We start from the raw sequence: 23,613 nt of genomic DNA on the forward strand, positions 1-23,613 counted from the left end.
ACTAATCCTTCTCTAAACTATATATATCTCAATTTAAATGCTAAGTGTCCTGCATTATTTTTTAGTTCTCATACAATATCAGAATAATTATGTTAATTTTTATTTGAGCACCAAATAAGGATTATACAATTGAAAGTAATAGCTAAAAGCTGACACTTGAGAAATGGCATAAACTGTCATCTGTACCACAGTTGCCAAAGCTTGAATCAAAAATAAAGCCTAAAAATCAGATTGAACACTGTGTCCTCATCGATGCTAGTCAGATTCATTTCCACTAAGCCATGACAGAAACTCCTAAAAATTATATTTATTGCATTAAAACTATTTAGAAATTGTGTATGATTTTGGAACATTAATCATTACGATATACTTAGTCTACAAGTTTGTAATAGAGTGAAATAAGATAATTTTATACAAAGAAATTTTAGGAATGCCCTAAGATACTTTTTCCCTACTTCTAAGTGGGAAAATGTTGATCATCTCATTAATATATGAATGTAGGATAGATGGTAGAGTGCTTTTGTATGAATTCACTGTGTTATACGAAGGTAGGATAGATAGTAGAATGTTGGGAATTAAATCAGGAGAGACAGGTTAGAAACTACTCCAAGCAAGATCTAAGGAATGAGTGATATGAAGAAGATGTATCCATGCAAATTCTTCTATTTCCATAGTAAAATAAGGATATCGAACAATACTTTATCTCCATAAAATTAGGACAGTTTGATAGTTGATTTACTATGGGTGCCATTAATGTGGAAGAGTTAAAGATGCTTCAACTTTTAAACTGGGAAAGCAGGCAAATATTTGTTCATGAGAAGACAAACTCTGAGGGTTCAGATTTGAAAAGAAAAATAAGAATTTCGGTTTTTAATATTTAAGCAGGAATGTTCAGCAAGTTGAAAGGAATATCAGATAGGAGCTTAGTAGCAATATCAAGTCTAGAAAAGTAGTAACTGAAATCAACTCAGAAAACTTTAGAAAAAATAAAACATTTGGAGTTCCCAACATGGCTCAGTGGTTAACAAACCCAACTAGTATCCCTGAGGACGTGGGTTTGATCCCTGGCCTTGTTCAGTGGGTTAAGGATCCTGGGTTGCCAGGAGATATGGTGTAGGTCGCAGATGCAGCTTGGATCCCACATTGCTGTGGCTGTGGTGTAGGCCAGCAGCTACAGCTTGGATTCGACCCCTAGTCTGGGGACATCCATATGCAGTGGGTACAGCCCTAAATAGACAAAAGACCAAATACATACATAAATAAATAAATAAAACAATTATATTAACTAGTTCTCTTTTGACTGCAAGCAAGTGAAACATATATAGAAAGCTTAATTAAAAGAGAGCTGTGTCAGAAAACCAAAGGGCAAGAATAAAATAGAAACTTCTGTTAGAACAAGGGACTTAAGCACCATGAAAGCAGTCTCTTGATCTCTCCCTCTTTGTGCATTCCTTCTTCAATCTTCTTTCTTTTTCCCCCTCAGACTTCATTCATCTTCTTAATTAGTCTAAATGCAAAATTCATGACCACCAAGTATAACAAAACTGATTCCCCATCTTTCTTCCGTCTTTCTCCTTTCAGTTTCCCCTCTCTCCTGTGTCCCTTCTCAGTTTTAAAGTTTCAAGGGAGGAATTTGAATCATTTTTCTTTCTCTTAACAGTGAACACTGGAGGGGGAGGTTGGCTGTGGGGACAAAATCAGGTAAATTTTTTTTTTTTGTAGGAAGTGAAGCTCATCTCTCAAAAAGGATGTGGAGAGATGAACCAACATTCCAAGAAGCGATTTCTTTAGGAATCAAAGATATAACCTGAATGAAATTTATACTCTGAGAACAAGGTAGAAAAGGAGAGATGAGGGAGTTCTTGGCATGTTGCAGCAGAAACAAATCTGACTAGGAACTATGAGGTTGCAGGTTCAATCCTTGACCTCGCTCAGTGGGTTAAGGATCTGGCATTGCTGTGGCTCTGGTGTAGGCTGGCAGCAACAGCTCCAATAAGACCCCTAGCCTGAGAATCTCCATATGCTTTGGATGCAGCCCTAAAAAAGAAAAGGAGAGAGGAGGTCCCATTGTGGCTCAGCGGTAACAAACCTGACTAGGATCCCTGAGAATGTGGGTTCAATCCCTGGCCTCACTCAGTGGGTTAAAGATCCAGCATTGCCATGAGCTGTGGTGCAGGTCACAGACGTGGCTCAGATTTTGCCTTGTTGTGGCATGGTACAGGCTGGCAGCTGTAGCTCTGATTTGACCCCTAGCCTGGGAACTTCCATATGCTGTGGTGTGAGTTCAGCCCCAAAAAGCAAAACAAAACAAAAAAGAGAGAGAAAGAGGCACAAAAGAGCTTAAAAGAAAATGAAGTCTGTGCAGAGACCCTGAAATCAAGGGAAATGGAAAATCAAAAGAAACAGTATATTCAGCTGATAATAATGGGTAATATGAGGATTGGAAAACCACCATTGATTTTTGACCACTAAAAAATAGTTGGTGATTTTCAGAATTATAGTTTCTGCATAGATAGATAAGGAAAGATTTGCTACAGGATTTGATGAAATTCAGGTATATTATGTTTATGCTATTGGCATCAGATACCTACTTAATAACAACATTAAAAAAAAAAGAGGGGGAGAAAATAAGGGTAATTTTCTATGCCATTATTAATAACTGTTAACTGACTCATAGTGAATTCTTTTCATCTAACCACCCACAAATTGTTGGCTTAAGAGTTTAATAATTTCATTGGGAAGGTAATGTCCAATTTACCAGTCTATGGTTTCTTGAATATAATCCTTTCTCCTTAAAAAATATCAGGGGAAATTTCTCTCTCCAATATTCCAGAAGCTCCTCACATTTGTAGGATTCCATAAAGATAAATAACTTCACTATAATCTTTTTCAAAACTTCCATGGATTTCCTGGCATGCACTTTGGGACAGGTGAAATGCAGTGGTTTTAAGCAATCTACACTTACTTTATCTTGGGTTTTATTTTCCTCTTACTCACATTTATTTTTTTTCCTGTTTGAAGACCACTTGCCTTGACATAGAAATTGGACAATAAAAGCACTGAATATCCTCTCTGTTATCTACATAATACACATCTGTCTCAATCATTAGAAATAAAATTTCAGTTTTTACTTGAGGCACAGTTCATTTTATAAAGTGTCATTTCTTGACTTTATAACACCTTGCAGATTAAAAACGAACAAACAAACAAAAAAACAGGCATAGGGTAAGCCATGTCCTAAAGTGCCCTTGCAGGCTTGTAAACAAGTGGAAAAAAGAGATTCAAATAAAATGAATAGGTGTGGAACAATAGGGATGGCAACGTGGGACACCCTAAATCAGGCACATAAATATGTTTGCACTGTAAATTCTAGCCAGTGTGAGTCCTGATATGGCTTGATAGATGTCCAAAATATAATTTATGACTATAATCCCTCAGTGGTGAATTGGTTTCCTACTAATACTTTGTAACCTGTATATTATAATATGAATTATTGTGCATTGTTTTTAAGAATTATAAAGTGAACACATATGACTATTACAAGAGGTTTTATGTAATCAAATGCAGTAACGACTCATGACCATTCCATCATCAAATTTATTTTCCTCTACTCTCATAAAAACACAGGTCTTCTTTTAAAAAGGGTTCTCATTATACGAAATGAACAATACCAATTCCTGCTTCTCTACCTTTACTTATACTTTCAAACTCCTGTTTCTATGTACTCCTTTTCCTCTATGTATCCTACCCATCCTTCAAGAATCAGTTCAAACTCCACCTCCCACATAAAGCATTCTCTGAGACCAAGGGCTCCAATCTCAATACTTACCCCTTGCGAATTCCCTTTACATTCAAGTTCCATATCCCACAATTAACATTTATTACTGTACATTGTTATTAATTCTTCATTCCTAAAACTGAATGTCTAACCTTTTTATGTAAATATATTTCATAACCTTGTGCTCATTAGCAGGCAATTTCTTAATTGTTTTGTGAGTGTATTTCTTCTGTACACAGAAAATTTCTATGCTAAGAATTGGCTAATTCTTCTAGTACATTTACTGATAAAGAGACTAGGCTAGGTGTGGAGGATTCAACAGAGGGTAAATAGAATTTTTCCATTTCTTCTATATTTTTAGTGTACCAAACAAATACATTGCTAGGAAAATAGTAGCTGCACACTAAATGCTCAGCCTTATAAACAGAGAGCAGTTAACACTCCAAAGATAAATCTATGGATAGTGTTAAAATAAGCTGTAAAAGTAGAAAGTGGTGGAGGGCTTGAGGGAGGGGGATAATAGAGAAGGGTGGCCGTGTGGTAGATCTGAATATGAGAAGTGGAGAAAGAAACAAAACCACCTGGTCATTCCTCCTGAGCAGCATGCAGAGGAATACATTAGGCAGGGCAGTACAGAATGATGAAGACTCAAATTCTCCACAAAGAAGAGGCAGGTTGTGAAAAGCAAAAGGAATCTAGCACTGTTTAAAATGCTAGTAGTAGTAGCAATAGAAAGTTTGCTAATTGTTTTATATATTTTACTTAATTCTCACAACAATTTTTGAAGAATTTATTGTTTCTCATGCTCTGTTGATGAGGAAACTAAAGCTAACAGATGTATAACCAATGAGATTATTATAGTTTTGCTGTATAAAAATAAGTAAAAGAGGAAAAAAATATATTTGCCATATAAGAAAAAAACATTTAAATGATATGTAATTGTTCTAGAGAATATGAAATCAAAACATATAAACTATAAGCCCATGACACAGTATAATATATATGTACATGTGTGTGTGTGTGTGTGTACTTTAATTCTTTTAAAACCATAAAAACTTTGACATATGAAGCCAAAAGTCTTTATCTTTCATGGAGATATTCTGGCATTAAACAACCAGTTCTTCTCTCATGAAAATTTATTTTTAGGATTCTAGCAAATCAACTAGGTAATGGAAGAAAAGGCATAAATAGAAGACTGGAGTTTATAATATTCAATTTTTAAAGGATAAAATTTTCTTTTCATATAATTCTATGAAGGTATGTTCAATTTTAAGACCTTCCAACAGCTTTATTTTATGCTGAATTTTTTCCGGTTCACAATTTTATCAAGGAAGCTAAGTCAACAGGCAAAATGTTAGGCATAAAAATATCTTATTTGACTTGGAATAAAGTGGGAAATAAAACAAGAAAATAAGCAAAGTCACAATCATGCAAATGCAGGCATATATCAGAAACTGAATAATTAAAATAATAGTATATCTGTATTGGTAGGAATTTACAACTAATACCTCTAGACTGAACTGGTATCATTACCAGGAACTGACTCTATCACTTAAAAGAACAGAAGACAGAGTAGAAAACAATCACGGTGAATCATGCAGAATGGATAGTAGCTCACCTTTAACTTTATTCTTTGAAGCAGCAGCTGGTACCAAGGAAAGATTGCACAAGAAGAAGAGAACAAACATATTAGATTATTAGACAGAGTCTCTAATAAGAAAAAAAAGATATGGTATTACTATTAAAGTCTAAAATGATACATTTATGATTACATGATTGACACAGTTTAGATGAATAGGACTTATAACAAAGAAAATGACAACTGGTTATATTTTGTTAGTAAATGATTAAAGATACTGAGTAAGAGAGAGTAAAATAAATAGAGGCCATACAAGGCAAATTCCAAACACCCTAAGGCCCAAAATTCTTTTTAAGAACTATGTATCTTTCTTTTCTTACATTCTAACTTTGAACTTTAGTTAACAATTCAATTAAAAATGCTGTATATATTTCATATTATTTAACAAATAAAATATAATCCACAACATTTGGATAACTCACAAGGGCAAGTTACATTTATTGAATGCTTACTTAAATGCTAGAGATAGAGTTTGAGTACTTTCCATACATCTTCCACCTAATGACCTCAAAACGTGAGTTTTGTTATCACTGCTTCATAGATGTGAAAACTCGAACTTAGAAAAGTCAGGTTATTACTGATGATGGGACAGCTGGAAAGAGGTAAATTTGGGTTTTGACCCTAGGTGTCTGCCTCTAAAATCTGTGCTCTAAGATACTACCCTATACCAGTGGGATTTAAGGCACTGAGTCATCAACTAAATTGTCAATATCAGGTCTACAAAGCCAAATCCAAGTGACCTGATTCTTTAAACTTCACTATTTTGTACTTAGTTGATCACATAGCTATGAAACTAGGAAACTCCATTACTTTAAATGGCATTATTTTCATTAAGAAGTAGAAATTTATTTATATCTAGTGGTAATGCTATCTGGGGCAGAAGTAAACCTAATGAGGAAATTAGAACAGTCCTAAGAGGAGAGTTCTTTACTCAAAGGAGGATGTCTAGACAAAATGCATAATTAGATACCTCTAAACATTTTGAAGTAATGTGTTCTATTTTGATTTAAAGACTATTTAAAAAGGAAGATTGACAGAGGAAAGAGAGCTTTTTCATTCTCTAAACAATGTTAAAGATGAAGCTATCCATCCCCTAACTGGGAAATATGCGGTCTCTGGTTTGGCATATTCAACTTCAGCAAAGTTTAATAGATTTTAGATTGAGTACTTATGAACTTCACACAGAAACTCTTAATTTACACTTTATTCTTTCAAGTTATTTAGAACTAAAGAAAAATTTCAAATTTAGATACCTACCAGACTACTCACAGAGAATTTTATTTTTATACACAATCACAAACACTCTCATACTATTATATTTATCTTTCGCTAGCTCATAAACATGTACAACTCATTTTTAAAATAATTTTTTCCAAATAAAAACTTATTAAATAAAAGAAAAATTATTTTAGGAAACCTTGATTAAGCTCTTACATAAACCCACTCAAACTCTATTTATTCCACAGCTTTAAGACAGAAGCTTGAGAGGAAGAGGCTGGAAAGGAAGAATGTTCACAATATTATTATTAATATAAAATTTATTTTTTTGGAGTTTCCATCATGGCTCAATGGAAACGAATCTGACGAGCATCCATGAGGATGCAGGTTGGATCCCTGGCCTCGCTCAGTGGGTTAAGGAGCCGATGTTGCCATGAGCTGTGATGTAGGTCGCAGACACTAGTCAGATCTGGCATTGCTGTGGCTATTGCATAGCACAGCAGCTACAGATCCAATTGGACCCCTAGCTCAGGAACCCTCCATGTGCAGTGGGTGCATCCCTAAAAAGACAAAATAAATAGATAAATAAATAAATGTCTTTTTAGGCACAAAAAATTTTAGTATTTATTTATTTTTGTCTTTGTATGGCTGCACCCATGGCATATGGAGGTTCCTAGGCTAGGGGTCAAATGGGAGCTGTAGCCGTTGGCCTACTCCAACGCCAGATCTGAGGTGCATCTGCGACCTACACCACAGGTCACTAAAACACCATTCCATAACCCACTGAGTGAGGCTGAGACTGAACCTGCATCTTCATGAATGCTAGTCAGATTCATTTCTGCTGAGCCAAAATGGGAACTGCCAAAATTTAAGCTAACTTTAAAAAAGCAAGGAACCAATCTTAAACTATTAGCTGTTTCTGGTGATATTGTCACTGTAATATAACAATTCACACCAAAATTTGTGGTCCATTAGAGTTTCTAAAATATTTACTATTCAAATGTAAACTTTAAAATTGTTTTTAACCAGAAAATTTGCTCCTACTTAATGAAAATAAATAGTTCTATTTTTTATTTTTAGTACAAAATTGATAAATGACAACAAATAAGAAGTGAGATAGATAAGAAAAGAAATTCTCATCCTTTTCCAAAGGCTGCTACTAAAATAATCAATGTTAACAGTTTGCTAATGTTATAAAATGAATTTTGTTATTCTTATAAAAACCAATAACATAAATATGTTGTGTATTTTGTTTCAAAAATAGGATCATTCTATACACATTTCTTGGCAGTCTGCTTTCCCCTTATTTTCCAAGTTAATACATGGTTTATAAATTACTAATTTTTATAATTATATATTTTTCTATCATGTATATGAAGTATGGTACTATTTCCCTATTGATAGACAATCAGGTTGTTTTTAATTTTTTTCTTTAGTGCTAGTGACAGTACTGCAATACACATCCTGTGTCATATCCCTTACGTACTGTACTGGTGTTTTGTTTATTTAGGACAGATTACCAGCTGCTTTTCTTTATTTGTTTGTTTCTTTTTCATATTCCCACCCAAAAAAACCACTGACAAAGGTGAATACAAATTATGGTTGATGGAAGTGTTGAGAAAGTTAAGGGGAAAAATGCAAGTCTATTAAATGTTTCAAAATAAGAGAAAACCAGCAAAAAGATAAAAACAAAAACAAAAGCAGAGAATCTAATATTCCAAATAACTGCTACACCACTTTCTCCTTGGATCTTTTGAACCACACACTGTTTCATTTAATTTTCTTACTTACTATTTGTTTTTCAATTAAAAATTCAGTTTCTAATTCCTTGGTAGAATTTTAGTAGATTTCAGAATTCTAACCATCAGGAATTATTTTCATCGTTTGTGTTGTTTTTAAGATTACACAGGAGTTCCTGTCGTGGTGCAGTGGTTAACGAATCTGACTAGGAACCATGAGGTTGCAGGTTCGATCCCTGGCCTTGCTCAGTGTGTTAATGATCCGGCGTTGCCGTGAGCTGTGGTGTAGGTCGCAGATGGGACTCGGATCCCTCATTGCTGTGGCTCTGGCGTAGGCCGGTGGCTACATCTCTGATTAGATCCCTAGCCTGGGAACTTCCACATGCCACGGGAATGGCCCTAGAAAAGACAAAAAGATTAAAAAAAAAAAATTACACAAAGCTGAAATACTTATTTTCAGATTATGCAAAAATACTATTTGATTCATTTTCAGAGAAAATATTTCAATTATCGGTATGTTGAATTGTTTATACAAAGAGAAATTTTACTTCAAATTCAAATTGATCACTTTACATTTTTAGCACAAATTCAAAGAAAATTTGCCAAAAGCCTTTATGAATTTTTGATATAATAGTATAAAAATTGTTAATAGATACAACAAATCTTTTGTTAAGATTCATCTTTTTTATTAATAAATTGGTGAAATAAAAATAGAGAAGGCAAATCTTTACATTTCTCATTGGGATAAAGATGAAGTATTGTAATTTCTCAAATATTACGTGAAAGCAGATGATTTTATTCTTAGATTATTGGGTAGATACCAAAACAAAATAGAAAGGAAAACAAAAGCTCTATGCCTGTTCCTGTGTGTGTTCAGGCAGCTAATACTAGACTAGGCTGGTTAATATAATTGGAAAGAGGCCAGGCTACCAGGCTTGTTAGCCCAATTATAATTCTCTGCATATTCAATAAAAGAAGCCAAGATGACAGCAATACTGTCATAAATGTCATGTTCAATACTTGTAAGATTTTCCATTGTCAGCACAGTCCAATTATAAGTCAATTGTAAAGTGCACATTGCACACTACCCAGAAGTGACTGAAAATTATCTTAAAAATACAATTTTAGCAGTTCATAGTTTAAATGAAAAAAAGAAGGTACTTTGACCAGAGAAAAGTTTCAGATGTAACATTAACATTTCTTCACCTTTATAATAAAAGCAGCAAGTTGTTACTATAATATTATAGTTGTTCTCACAATTTTTCCAGAGGTGATTAGTTATAACATTAAACTTGTAACTGCTAATAATTATAATATTAATAATGTGAAATTTTGTGCATATAATTTTTTAAGAAAAATCATGTAACAGAAATATCAGAGCTATTTACACACAAATGTTGAATAGTGAATATTAGACATTATAGAAATAATGCTTATCTCTAAAAACTCCAATACAAATGATCGAAAAGTAAAAATAGAATTAATTGATCATGTTACCAATTAGTTAATTAGTTCACTGAATTAGTCTATCATCTATTTAAAAAGTATCACTAATAATTCTACACAGAATTGGTTAATCTAAAATAGTATTTTTTCAAAATGAAGTACATGGACTATAAATAGGTCATGTGGGCATTCTTACAGTAGATTAGATAAATTTTACCTATTTCGAAATTTATATGACCTAGACACATTTTCCCTGCTCTTTCAATTTCTGCTTCAAATTTTAAGATTAGTGTCATAACAAAATGATGATAGGTTTTGTTAAGATTTGGAATGTATGGATAATATAGAACATATTGGATTTATGGTTGTCTTTGGAGTGTTTGCTGAAAAGCTACTTAGCAATGAAACATTCAGTAAATAGTAAAGACATTACTGGAATGTATTCACAGAGAGCTAATGCTAAAGCATTACGGACTTTTTAATTTTAAGATTATGTAGACATTTTTTGGAGATACTTGATATCTTAGCATAGTGTTTTTTTTCCTTCCATAAATAAATTTATAGATAAAGGAATGTTGTTTCTTAATAAGGAAGCAATAAACTTAGTAAGTACTTAGACTTTCCAAGGAGACAGACGTTCCTGACATCTACAGCTTCATATTTAGATATATTGGAAGTTCCCTTGCCCCAAATTTATCTACAGTGAAAGAAGACAAAAAAAAAAAATCAAAAAACTTATTGCCATTAGTAGATACTGCGCAAGAAAACTTTTTTAAACATGAAAAAGTTACTCTTACAGACATGTGCGGAAATTATAAAAATAAAAGATAATACATTGCCATACTTCCTACAAGAAACGGAATAAAGACTGAGAGATTCAGCGTACTACAAAGCTGGGAACAGAGAGGAGAAGTGACTTTTTCTAGATCACAAAGCTCTTTGGTAGCAAAACTACAACCAAAACACAATGCTGAATGTACATATTTTAAAATCCACTATATCAAAATTCAATCATTATATATAGTATAGCAATGTGGTACTAATTAATATCAGGTGAGTGTTATTCCTTTTTATAAAGGAGTAAATCACACTGAATTTAAAAGATATATTACTACATTTAATTTATCAGATACTTACCACATTATTGCAGTCTTTTCAAGATATGGAAAAAATTATTGCATTTCAGGGCTAGATAATCACCAGTATGTCCCCTTTTTTTCCCTCCAACTATACAGTACAAAGTTAAACACTTTCTCTCACTAATCACTTGAGATTTACTTAAAATAACATCTTAGTCTTTAACTAACTTCAACTAAACATGAGAATTTTCTTCTCAGGCTCATTGGAATCTGAAGACTTGAAAAAATGTGACTTTATCTAATTTCTTTCCCAATAACCACACAAATTTCACAAGAGGCAAAATGTGTAAAAATGATACTTGACAAAGAAATATTTGCTAAAAGGATCATACTCAGAGTAACCAAATATTTGATGATTGGAAATTTCTCTTCGTACAAATATTCCAGCCAACAAATAAAAAGGAAATAATAGAACTCAAGGACCAGTGTTCTGCAATCTTTAAAATGTACTTATACATAGATGGATACATAACGTAACTGCAACATCATTAAAAGGGAGATTACCAGGCACTGCATAGCTTCTCATGGAAAGACATTACCATTTAAGAAGCATTTTTCCCAATATAATCAAATCTGGATAGAATCATGCCTCTGTATTGAACTTCCAATATCCAATATACACAGGGAACAAAGAGAATGCATTAAATCACTGCAATGGGTCAAACCTTGAATGTGGGAAACCACACACAAGGGATTTTGGTATTTGGTTCCTTTAGCCAACAGATAGCAGAGGTAAAAAATGGTAATTGAAGGAGGAACCTAAGAGACATATCAAACAAGTAGGCATGTACAGACTATTTTGGATCCTGACTTGAGCACAGGATATTTTGTGACATTGAAGAATTACTGTTAATAATTAGGTGGGATAATAGTATTGCAACTATTTTTTAAGTCATTATCTTTTTACAAAATTAAATATTTATGAAAAATAACCTAATGGCTGGGATTCTTTTAAAATAATCTTGGGATGCATGTTGTTTATTATACTTTCTCTCTATTTTTTAGATGATTAAATTTCTGATAATAAAAATTACTTAAATATCTAATTAAATATCTATGTTTTTGACATCAACTTTCAAATAATATGATTACATGTAATAGTGTATATAAAACTGCACAGTTTTGGCTATATGTTGGTGTTCATATTAATTGAGATCATTTTACCATGTGAGTAAATTTTTTATGGTATGTGCAAGGCAAATAAGCACCACTTAAATAATTTTAGTTTATGAAATTTTAGTCTCTGAAATGTAGGACATAGTAATTTCTTCTATGAAATAACCATTTTATTTCTACACAAATGAGACAAGTTTATTTTAAGCTTCTAACTGCTTCATTCATGTGTGTTTTGAGAATTAAGTAATCTATATAATTATTTCTTTTCCATGTTCCTCCTCTATAAATAGTGAATTAATTATATGTATCAAAATAACAGTTATTTTGTATTAATATTTTTTCTCTCCACTGTTTTTATGCTTCTAGCACTGATAGTTTACACACAAAATATTTATACCATTTTGCTCTACATGATTTTGATTGCTGTCAACAATCTCTTTAAACTTCATGAGTCACTTCCAATTTATAAATTTATTTTCTTATTTTAGATTCCATACTTCCCTGTGGACTTGTGACTTTTAGCCTGATATGTATTGGGAGAAGTTTTCAAGATTTTTTTAAAAATTGGACTCAAATACGTCTCTAAAAAAGACTATAAAATAAATGCAAACCCTTAGATGTATCAGTCATATATTATTATGAAATCTTTGAGGCACTACAAGAATAAAAATGTTCTCAATAAATAAAGTACATGGGCATCCTTTGAAGTTATATTTTATGTATATGTTACCAAATCAGGAAGCTATCTTAGAAATATCCTAAATCAATAACTAGAATAAAATACACTGCTAGAGATTAGTTGCATATTATTTCCCAGATCCTCAGTGGCTAATTCTGATGAATAAACTTAACATGCATGCCTTCAATTGTTGTTAATTATATGAAAACTACTATATTTAAGAAATATTTATAAACAGATAATTATAAAACTAAATTCTAATATCAGTGAGATTGGTTGCATTACTTCCTAGATGTTATAGTTATATTTTAAGTTTTTTCTACTAAATTACTGTCCTAGTTAGAAATTCTTTGCTGAATAATTTATTTCAAAACATTTTCTATTTTACTAGTTTAAACATATGCTAAGTAAATACTTTTATGCCCATAAACAGTAATGGTAAAATAGTAAAGCAACTATATGTGTATGTTGAATACTTTCCGAGCCATTAAAGTTCTTCAAATGGTATGTGGAATCAATAATGACATGGCATCTACCAATAAGAGTTCACACTCTAAGACAGATGGGGACATGGGGAAATAACAGGACATAAACATTCTTTCAATCTGTGTATATATATTACATGTGTGTATGTATGTATGCAGGATATAGTATTATTGTATAATCATATGCATATACAACAGTTTATTCAGTTCATATTAAAACATTGATAATTATTACTTTCCTTTATTTCAAAAGAATAATTGGACTCTGTACTAGTCTTGAATTGTTTTCAATCAGAGAACCAAAGTATCCCCTAGCAAAAACATTTATTGACTGATAATAGTTTTGTAATCATTATAATGTATGACTGGGATTCACCGATAAAAGGAAAAGAATACATACCATCTGGAATTTACACAAAGCCCAATAGTTTACAGCTTGGGCTTAAGGACGGTGAGGACAGGAAATGGGTCAAGGGGCATAAACAGAAAATGTATTTGACAGAAATAAGCAAATGTTTTCACAAGATTTTCTTGAGAATATGTATTAGAAGAGTTGTGAAACTCAGGAGCATGTGCTGATGTGGCCTACAGCATTCAAGTAAATAGCTATGAAATAAATATAAACTCAATGTTCCCTAACTCCTAATTGTCAGATAATGTGTTAATTTTGGAAAAGCTGTGCAAATAAAGAATATAATTAGGAATAACTTAAGAGAAAATTTCTGATCTGCTTCAGTGTAGTTCAGGTAACTTGTTCAATTTCCAAGAGATCCAAAGGAAATCACTTCAGTGGGCTGGCAAAGTCAAGCTTCTCCATGAATAAGCATGTGATCTAGAAATACTTGGTTTTGCCCTCTAGTGAATCATCCCAGTGAGGAGCTCCAGCAAGGTGAAAGGTGACCCCTGAAATGTTATGCATCAGCCACTGCTGCTTCTCTGATCTCATCCTGACTTCTACTTCAGGTAAGGTCACGGTTTTCTAAAATTAAGTCATCCATACCAGAAGATCTCAGACACAGAAAACACATGCTTAAAATACATTCAGCATTTAACGCATATTAATTTAAGGAGCACTTAGATGTGTATATTTATAGTACACTGCTTCCATAAACCAAATGCAGGGAATGTGATCATTTAGGCATGTCAGTTTCAAATTCTTTAGAAATGATATCTGATAGTTTTTACTGTAATATTATAAAATCAAGCCTTTCTGACAAATAGATATTATTTTATTTACAGTCCTAATGAGTGACAGGAGAAAAACTTTCATTACTGATTCAACAGCAAATAGCTGGGTAAGTACTGAGATGGATATTTGGTTCCAGGGTCCCTTATGGAGAACTTGAATGGCATATTCTTTTTCTATTTCTCTGCTTTTGCCTTTTATTTTTTATTTTATTTTTTTTTTAATTTTTGTCTTTGTCTTTTTAGAGCTGCACCCACGGCATATGGAGATTCCAAGGCTAGGGATCTAATCAGAGCTATAGCTGCTGTCCTATGCTAGGGCCTCAGCAATGCCAGATCTGAGCTGCATCTGTGACCTACACCACAGCTCACAGCAACGCCAGATCCTTAACCAAGTGAGCAAGGTAAGGGATTGAATCTGCGACCTCATGGTTCCTAGTCAGATTCATTTCCACTGCGCCACGACGGGAACTCCCTGCTTTTGCATTTTATTCAACACTTTTATTTTATATTGACATAGTCAGTACATTCTCTAAATTTATTTTGCAGGAAATTTCATTAGGTGGTATGTTACTCTCTTGGGCAATAGAGGGGTCAATATATACTATTATTCTACTTTGATTGATATAGTAACACTAATCGTGATTTTAAAGACTATGGTTCAAAAGATATGATTAACATTTTATTTAAGACATAATAACAAATTTTTTTTTTGTCTTTTTTATTGCATTTTTTTTTTCTAGGGCCGCACCTGTGGCATATGGAGGTTCCCAGGCTCGGGGTCTAATCGGAGCTGTAGCCACTGGCGTAGGCCAGAGCCACAGCAACTCGAGATCCAAGCTACGTCTGTGACCTACACCACAGGTCACTGCAATGCCGGATCCTTAACCCACTGAGTGAGGACAGGGATCGAACCCGATCCTTGTCGGATTCGTTAACCACTGAGCCACAACGGGAACTCCAACAAATATTGAATAACTGAGGGTCTACTCTGACCATATCTCAACTGGAAATCTACCAGAACAAGAGCAATGTAGGTGACATTCCTCATATATCTGAGGTGTCTGACCTCAGAGTTGTGAATCCTATGCAATGATAGTTATGAAAACTCTGAAAAAGCATTAAATTTTATTTTTAATATGAGATTTGCTAATATCAGTCCTACAAAATGTAGGATAAAATATTGTCTGTAAAGAAAGCTTATTTTAAGTATTCATTTTTGATTTGATTTAGGGAAATTGTTTCAGTTTTTTTTTTTTTTTTTAATGGATGTACCCATGGCATATGAAATTTCCTGGACCAATTATTGAATCCCAGTGGAATCTGTGACCTCTGTGGCAACACTGGATCCCTAACTCACTGTGCTGGACAGGGGATTGAACCTGCATCCCAGTGCTCCAGAGAAGCCACTGATCCTGTTATACCACAGCAGAAACCCCTGTTGTGGGTTTCTTATCTTTGCAAATTTACTGTCAGACCAGATTGGTGTGTTTGAATGTATTTTTCATTCAAGGAGATCACATAAGATGTCAATGCTAAAATTATTACTTTTTCATTGTGAGTATGGGTATTACAGAGCTCAAAGTAAAATGCACCAACCTTAAAAAGAATAATGTTCAAAATTATCATCTTCTTTAACAATTAGGTATTTTATTAAAATATAACTGTTTTAGTTCCCATTGTAACTCAGTGGTTAACGAATCCAACTAGGAACCATGAGGTTGTGGGTTTGATCCCTGGCCTTCTCAGTGGGTTAAGGATCTAACATTGCTGTGAGCTGTGGTGAGGGTTGCAGATGCAGCTAAGATCCCGTGTTGCTGTGGCTGTGGCATAGGCTGGCGGCTACAGCTCTGATTAGACCCCTAGCCTGGGAACCTCCGTATGCTGTGGGAGCAGCCCAAGAAATGGCAGAAAGACAAAAAAAAATATATATATATATATATATATCTGTTTTATATCATTGATTATCCTACAGATAATGACACCATAGATCCTTAACTTGCTGCAACACAAGGGAACTCCAGGAAGATATATTTTAGGGAGGAAAAAAAAATCAGTTCTCAGGATTTTAAAATATTCAGACTCTAGGTAAATTTATTCAGGTTGTTTGCATTTGAATCTACTGTTAAGCCTAAAATCCCACCTGGCATGATTTCAGAAAATCACAGAATCTCAGAGATAGACAATACCATTAAACATTATGTGGTCTAACCTCCATCACAGCATCGATTATCAAATAGTGTATGCTCTAAAAAGAGGGAAGAGACATCTCTTCAGCAGCATAAACTGCAACTATTTTTTAACTTTAAAACTTTAAAGCATCACTTAAAAATTCAAATGAGTAAATTACAATTGAGCCTTTTGACACTCTGAAAAATTGATCTGAACATAAGTTCCTCCTCTGTGCCAGCTAAAGCCAACATAGATCCCTAGATAGGATATTTTCCTTTTTTTTTTTTGTCTTTTATCTTTTTAGGCCTGCACCCATGGCATGTGGAGGTTCCCAGGCTAGAGGTCTAATCAAAGCAATAGCTGCTGGCTTATACCACCACCATAGCAATGCCAGATCCAAGCCACATCTGCGACCCACACTGCAGCTCATGATTAACACCCACTGAGGGAGGCCAGGGATGGAACCTGCAACCTCATGGTTCCTAGTTGGATTCGTTTCCACTGTGCCATGACAGGAACTCCCAGGATACTTTTCTTAATGTGTAACCAATGTTAAACTTCCCTCAATCATTCAAATTTAAAAATAATTTTGAAGTTATGGTCCTTTATAAAACCTAAAAGTGGGAGTTCCCCTGCAGTGCAGTAGGTTAAGTATGAGTTGTCATTGCAGCAGCTCAGATCACTGCTATGGTGCAGAATTGATCCCTGGCCCAGGAACTTCCACATGCCTTGGATGTGGCAAAAAAAAAAAAAAAACCCAAAAAACAAAAACCCAAACACTACCACCACCACCACCACCACCAAAACACCTAGAAGTATTTTAAGATATACCCATTGTTCCATTTAGGAAATATAGTGCGAGGGTAATTCACGGAAAGAATATCTAACATCCATTGATTGAGTTTGCCCTATAAATTAGAGGGATGCTATTGCTCTGGAACAAAGAATATGATTAACATAAGAGCCCTGTCCTCAGGGATCTTGTCATCTAAAAAAAAAAAAAAGAAAAAAAAAGAAAGCAAATATGTAAACAAGTAACTGGAATGAATGTAAGTGTATAATTAGACTATGTCATTAGTAATGGCATTAAGTTTTAGAAAAATCAATTCACCAGCTATAGGAACTGGTTGGAAATCTGAAAAGAGAGAAGAGAGAGGACTTTCTAGGCAGCTGCATCAGTGTAAAGGTAGATGAGAGGAGGATCAAGATGTTGGTGGAAGGAGGGTTTTTAGCTTGCTCTGCCATGGAGCTGGGATGGAAAATGTGTTCTGCTGATGTGCTCAAGCTACTTCTATACATAATCTATATGAACTTTTGCACCTTATACCCATTCACCTTTTCCCTCCAATAGACCCAGTGGTGGAGGGAGAAAGGAAGGGATGAGCATCAGATTCCATTTCCTAAGAGATGAACCTGGCTGGAGTACTCAGGTACCACACTTCACAGGCTACAGAACACCTGACATTTAAAGGAAGTGTTTGCATGCAGGCAGGCACTTAGAGCATACATCGACACTGGCAACACAACTATGACTACTCCTCCTTAAAACCTCATAAAACCTTCTCTTCAAAGAGATTTATGAATAATGTGAACTAAATAATTCATGGGATTGCAGATGCCAGTCCAAATAGCCTCTTCTTTTTCAAGGTTTCAGTTTGTAGAACTGTGATCAAAAGCCTTCATCAGTCATGATACTCACATTTGTCCTCACTCCAAACAAACTGTATTTGCATGTGAATGTTTTTCATTGAAATGAGATATATAATATGCCAGCCAAAGCCCAACTAAAAGGCATTTTATGCCATTTAAATTCAGTCAAATTAAAGGCTGAATGCAACCTAAAAGGTCTACTCTCAGAACAGTAATTTGACATATCATAAATAAGAACCAGTTTTTGTTAGCGTAGGTTCAGCACTTGTCAGAAAATTGTACACAGCCATATTAACAAAGTGTCGCCGCTTAGGGAGAAATAAACTATAAGGAAAATCCTGTATGTAAAGTAACAAAACACACAAACAGATTTTAATATAGAGTCACTGGTTCAAAGTTGACGTTTTTCACTGACATTTACAGAAAAGGATAGATAACATTTTAACCTGCTTTTTCTAGTTTTCATTTTAACCTGCTTGAATACTAAGAGATATTGCCAAAAAATAACTTTTTTGTTGAAAATTTAAACAAAAATTATGTATAGGAACAGGTGAGTACACTTATTGCCATTTAGTTTAGAACAAGTGGCTTTAACTCAACAACTTAATTCTTTGTCTTAGATAGTAAGAATGGGAAACATTAGTAAAATTATAAACTCAAATAGCTAAAACTGAGTTGGAAAGTATCAAACATTTAGAAATATTAGAATAATTTTTTAAAGACCTTGGTGATGTGGGGAGCTAAATTTTTACTAAAGATTACAGATATTATGACTAATTTTCTAGTTTTCATTGACTAAGAGAAAAATCAGTAAGTTATGTGTATTGAGAAATTTAAAAATTTTTACATTTAAATTGATAACTACATTAGGCAACTAGTTAGAATCAGAGGCTAGAGAGAGCTGTTGTAAAACAAAAATATAAGACAAACAAAATATAGAAATCCCATAATTTAAACTGCCCCAAACTGTTGACCTTAGTAATTATTTTTTAATTCTCCCACAAGCAACCTGTGCCTATTTTGGGCAGGTCTAGCTATTCAATCTTTTCCTGCAAACACCAATTTCACTGTCATTTCTATGTCCTCAGTAATATTAAGAAAAACATTTTAAGACTGCATTTTCACATTAAACTGTCTTCATAATGACTGTAAAAAGTTGCTTTCTTTTTGTATCTACATCCTTCCTATGCACCAAAGAGATTTGAAATGCTTATAATATAGGAAATATATGAGACCCCAAGAACTATACAGGAAAATCTTGGGATGTCATATATTGGCACCCAAATTCTGTTCCTATGCTTAGAATCAAATAGTGAAATTCCTTTTTTTTTTTTTTTTGTCTTTTGAAGGCCACACCCACAGCATATGGAGGTTCCCAGTCTAGGGGCCAAATTGGAGCTTTAGCTGCTGGCTTACACCACAGCCACAGCAATGACAGATCTGAGCTGCATCTGCAACCTACACCACAGCTCACTGCAATGCTGGATCCTTAACCCACGGAGCAAGGCCAGAGATCGAACCTCCATCCTCATGGATACTAGTCAGATTCATTTCCACTGAGCCACAATGGGAACTCCTGAAATTCTGAAGGCAGAACAATAACTATAACCACCTTATACATCTACCAGAAAGTGACAGGAGGCCTAAATCTGTAAGTAAGTATTTTCCCAAGTCTTCTTTTTGTAAAGTAGAAAAGCTCTCAAAAACACCCTTCACATCCAGTTACGGTGATACTTATATCCCACACAGGTAGGTAGTATAAAAAAATAAGAGGAAAATCTGGATTACTGATATTTTAACTCTAATTCTCTTCAAGTACATGCTGTTAGAGATGTTAAACAAAAATGAGGGAAATCTTGTTCTTCAAAGGGCAAAATTATAATGATAAACTGTTTTAAAAAAACTAAACTAAGGGAATCTATTATTTTTTTTGATTGATAAAAACTGTGGGAAAATACAGAGGTATAAAATGAAAGTGCTTTTATATAATTACATGACATTAAATTAATCTGTGCCATCTCAAAATGTGTCTTCCCATTTCCTGGATATATGAACTATTTGGTGTAGATGCTATTCTTCAGGTAAAGAAAAGGCAAATAAGAAAGACATTAAATAACAAAGAAATACACATATATGATAACAATAGTGACTTTCACATTTATGGAAATTACCCAACTACATCAACTATATTTTCAATGCATATTTTACAATAAAACTATACAGTAAGAGTCTTCCCAGGAAATTTGCAACTTGATGATCAAAGAAAATGATGATAGTCTATGGAAGGAAATGTATAAAACCTAAGAAATTTCATTTAAAACTTCAGTTCTAAATCATAACTACAGAGAATTAGCAATTCCATAAATTCTTTGAAAATTTTATTAATTCATTTTTTTTTCAATTTAGGGATAGATATTGGGCAAGTAGTCACTGAGTAAACATTAATATAAGGTATATAAAATTCAAGTAAACCTGTAAAGTATATAGAATATAAAATATACCTGTACTTGTATAAGATACATTCAAATACATGTACATAAATAAATATCCACTAGAATATATTGGGTATGACACTTATCTAAACCATTTTTTCTTTGTTCTGATTGAACAAATAATATACACATTTTAATAGGCTTCAGGTTTTCATCATGAAAATTAAAAAGATATAAGCAAGATTTTTTATGATGACCTAGATTTTCCTCTCTTCCTATACCAACTTGTAAATTGCTTATTCGGATATGAGAAATATATATATTTTTCATCTTTTAGTAATAGATGTCATCAACTCTGAAGCAGATGCAGTCAGATGTAAATAATCCACATAAACAAATCAATATAGGGAAAATATCTAACATGCTAAGGAAATTAGGACAATTCTGATGCAAAGGTACTGACATAAGAAAACAACAAGGAATGGCTTGTGGCAGAAAAACACACTACATCAGTGGGAATGTGAATGCTAATGAGAGGAAGCCAAGGGATGGGGATGCAGCCATGTATTTTGCAAGCAGACACTGATGAGGGCAGATGTAGAAAAATGATTATCAACTTTAGACCCCTAGAGCAACATGAATGAAATCACATCCTTGTGTTCTGGGAAATAAAACAGGCAACTTGGATAGGAATAAAGAGAGGCTTTAATTATCTAAAAGTAAATTGGGAGCAACCCATGATAATACTGAAGTGGGGTTATTATAGAACACAATGTAGAGTTAATTCAGAAATCAGTTTGTTCAAAAACATCAACAGCTGGGTTTAATAATAGACACAATGAATCAGAAATGAATAAAACCTTGAGATGGAAGATTATCTGAGCAACTCTAATCATATTATTAGATTTACGAAAGAAAATAAAAAGACAAAGAATGTATAAAAGGAACTTATTTGTGTGAATATAGTTTTAAGCAGCATCTTTTAAGAGATTAATCTGAGGTCAGGCTAACAGTTAGGATACATATTTTATGAACACTCTGTCTAGATTGTATGCCACAATGAGAAAATTATATGAATGAGAAGGGGTTCAGTATAAATAATCAAAGATAAAATGTGTGAAGGGAATATGTAACTATGGCATACATTTCTCAGAGTCAAACTAGACTCCAGTTAGCTTCTTTTTTCTTAGGTCTTTTGAATGTGAGGATTGGGGGTCAGATCCTAGACTTCTCAGACTGTTAACAAATATTTAATGAGCTAGGCTCACAAATGGCAGGAAGTTCTGTGGAACAAGGTCAACGTAAATGTCTCAACACATTTTCAAGAAAACACATAATGAAGGCCCCAAAGAGTTTATGATCAGGAAATAACTCCTTGCACATACAGACAAATCAAGGAATCATTATGGGAAGAATGGAAATGGAGAAATAGGTTTTTCCCAGATAATCAATTTTCTATTAAAATTGCCCTCACAGTGTCCCTTGTCATGTTCATGTAATACTTCTACTTGCTGGAAGCATTTGACACCAGGACTAGAACACTGGGCCGCATCACTTACACATGTGAACTTGAGCATGATATGCCACTTCTCTGTGCCACAAAGTCTTCAGCTCTAACATGGGATGATAATATTAGTACCTGACTTGTAGAATAATAATAACAATATAAATTAGTCTATATCCATAAAACACTCAGAATAGAGTATGACATATATTAATGGCATGGAAATTGTGCTATTTTAACTGTGCCATTTTCAACCACATATAGAAATTATCTGTGTCATTGCTGCCCTTTTATTGAGGGCTTGGTTTTCTCTGTTCACTATTAGGAACCTTTTTTCTCATACAGAACTCAGTGTTAGTAGGCACCTCGGACAGTTTTTTGCTTTTTTTTAGGCCACACTTGCAGCATATGGAAGTTCCCAGACTAGGGGTCTAATCAGAGCTGTAGCCACCAGCCTATACCACAGCCACATCAGTGTGGGATCCAAGCCACATTTGTAACCTATACCACAGCTCATGGCAATGCTGGATCCTTAACCTACTGAGCAAGGCCAGGGATTGAACCTACATCCTCTTGGATGCTAGTTGGGTTCGCTACTCACTGAGCCACTATGGAAACTCCATGAATTTTCATTTTTCCTAATGTTAATTCTTAAACTGTCTGAATGAGATGTAGATCTTCAGATTTTGAGGGAAGGGTATGACAGAAGGTTCTTGTCATCTCCCTTCTGACTTTTCACTGACTTGAATGAAAACTGCATCATATCTATGGCATCAAGGAAAGAGAGGTAACTTTAGTACCAGTAAGTAGAATCTCTTGAGCCCAAAGTTTGATTTGGAAGTATCAAACTACAGACAAAATGCATTTGTCTTAAGATGTGTCTGAGTGTTTCTATGTGTATATTGCCACTGAAAAGGCCCAGAGACAAGGCAAGTCTAGTACAAGAATCAAGGTCTCTGAATACATTTCCTTTGAAAGAAAACAGGATTTCTTGAACAAATAGCATTTAGGGACAAGACATCTGGAAAACCATATAGTCCAGACATCTGGAAAACCATAAAAGTCCACTGATTTTTTGTCAAAAGAATTGAAGAGATCAAATATGAGACTATTTGAGTAATTATTTCAGTGATTAACATACAACATATATGCTTAAATTTATGAATGCATACTGATCCTCAAAACAAAGAAGCATACACACAAATTTCTCTGGAAGATGCTATATAACTAACTAGTTATTTTTATGATTGTTAAGAAAGACAACAAACAAAAAGGTATCAAACACTTATTCTATCATTGCTACGTAAACAGCAATTCAGAGATATAAATCATGGATGAAATTAATGTTAGAGAAGTATTTAAGCTCATGGATGAGGAAAATATGATAGAATGTCACTGTTTGCTTCAAAAACAAAAACAAACCAAAAAATC

At 33.8% G+C, this 23,613-nt stretch overlaps 1 protein-coding gene across 4 annotated transcripts in view; it reads right to left on the reverse strand.

The window, feature by feature from the left end:
* CADM2 (cell adhesion molecule 2) overlaps window positions 1-23,613 on the reverse strand; it is a 1,076,345-nt gene that overhangs the window by 328,852 nt on the left and 723,880 nt on the right. For 2 of the 4 annotated variants that reach the window (XM_021071360.2, XM_021071358.2), the window contains exon 2: window positions 5,397-5,423. The exons of the other annotated variants lie outside the window; for them this stretch is intronic. In XM_021071360.2, coding sequence (XP_020927019.1) covers window positions 5,397-5,423 — 27 coding nt within the window. The remainder of the gene's footprint in view (window positions 1-5,396; window positions 5,424-23,613) is intronic. 4 annotated transcript variants of the gene reach the window in all.

The sequence above is a fragment of the Sus scrofa genome, chromosome 13, assembly GCF_054392235.1.
Source record: "Sus scrofa isolate SSC_HxYL_T2T_F1_AM1 chromosome 13, Sscrofa_HxYL_maternal_Yorkshire_Landrace_v2.0, whole genome shotgun sequence".
Classification (NCBI taxonomy): Eukaryota; Metazoa; Chordata; class Mammalia; order Artiodactyla; family Suidae; genus Sus; species Sus scrofa.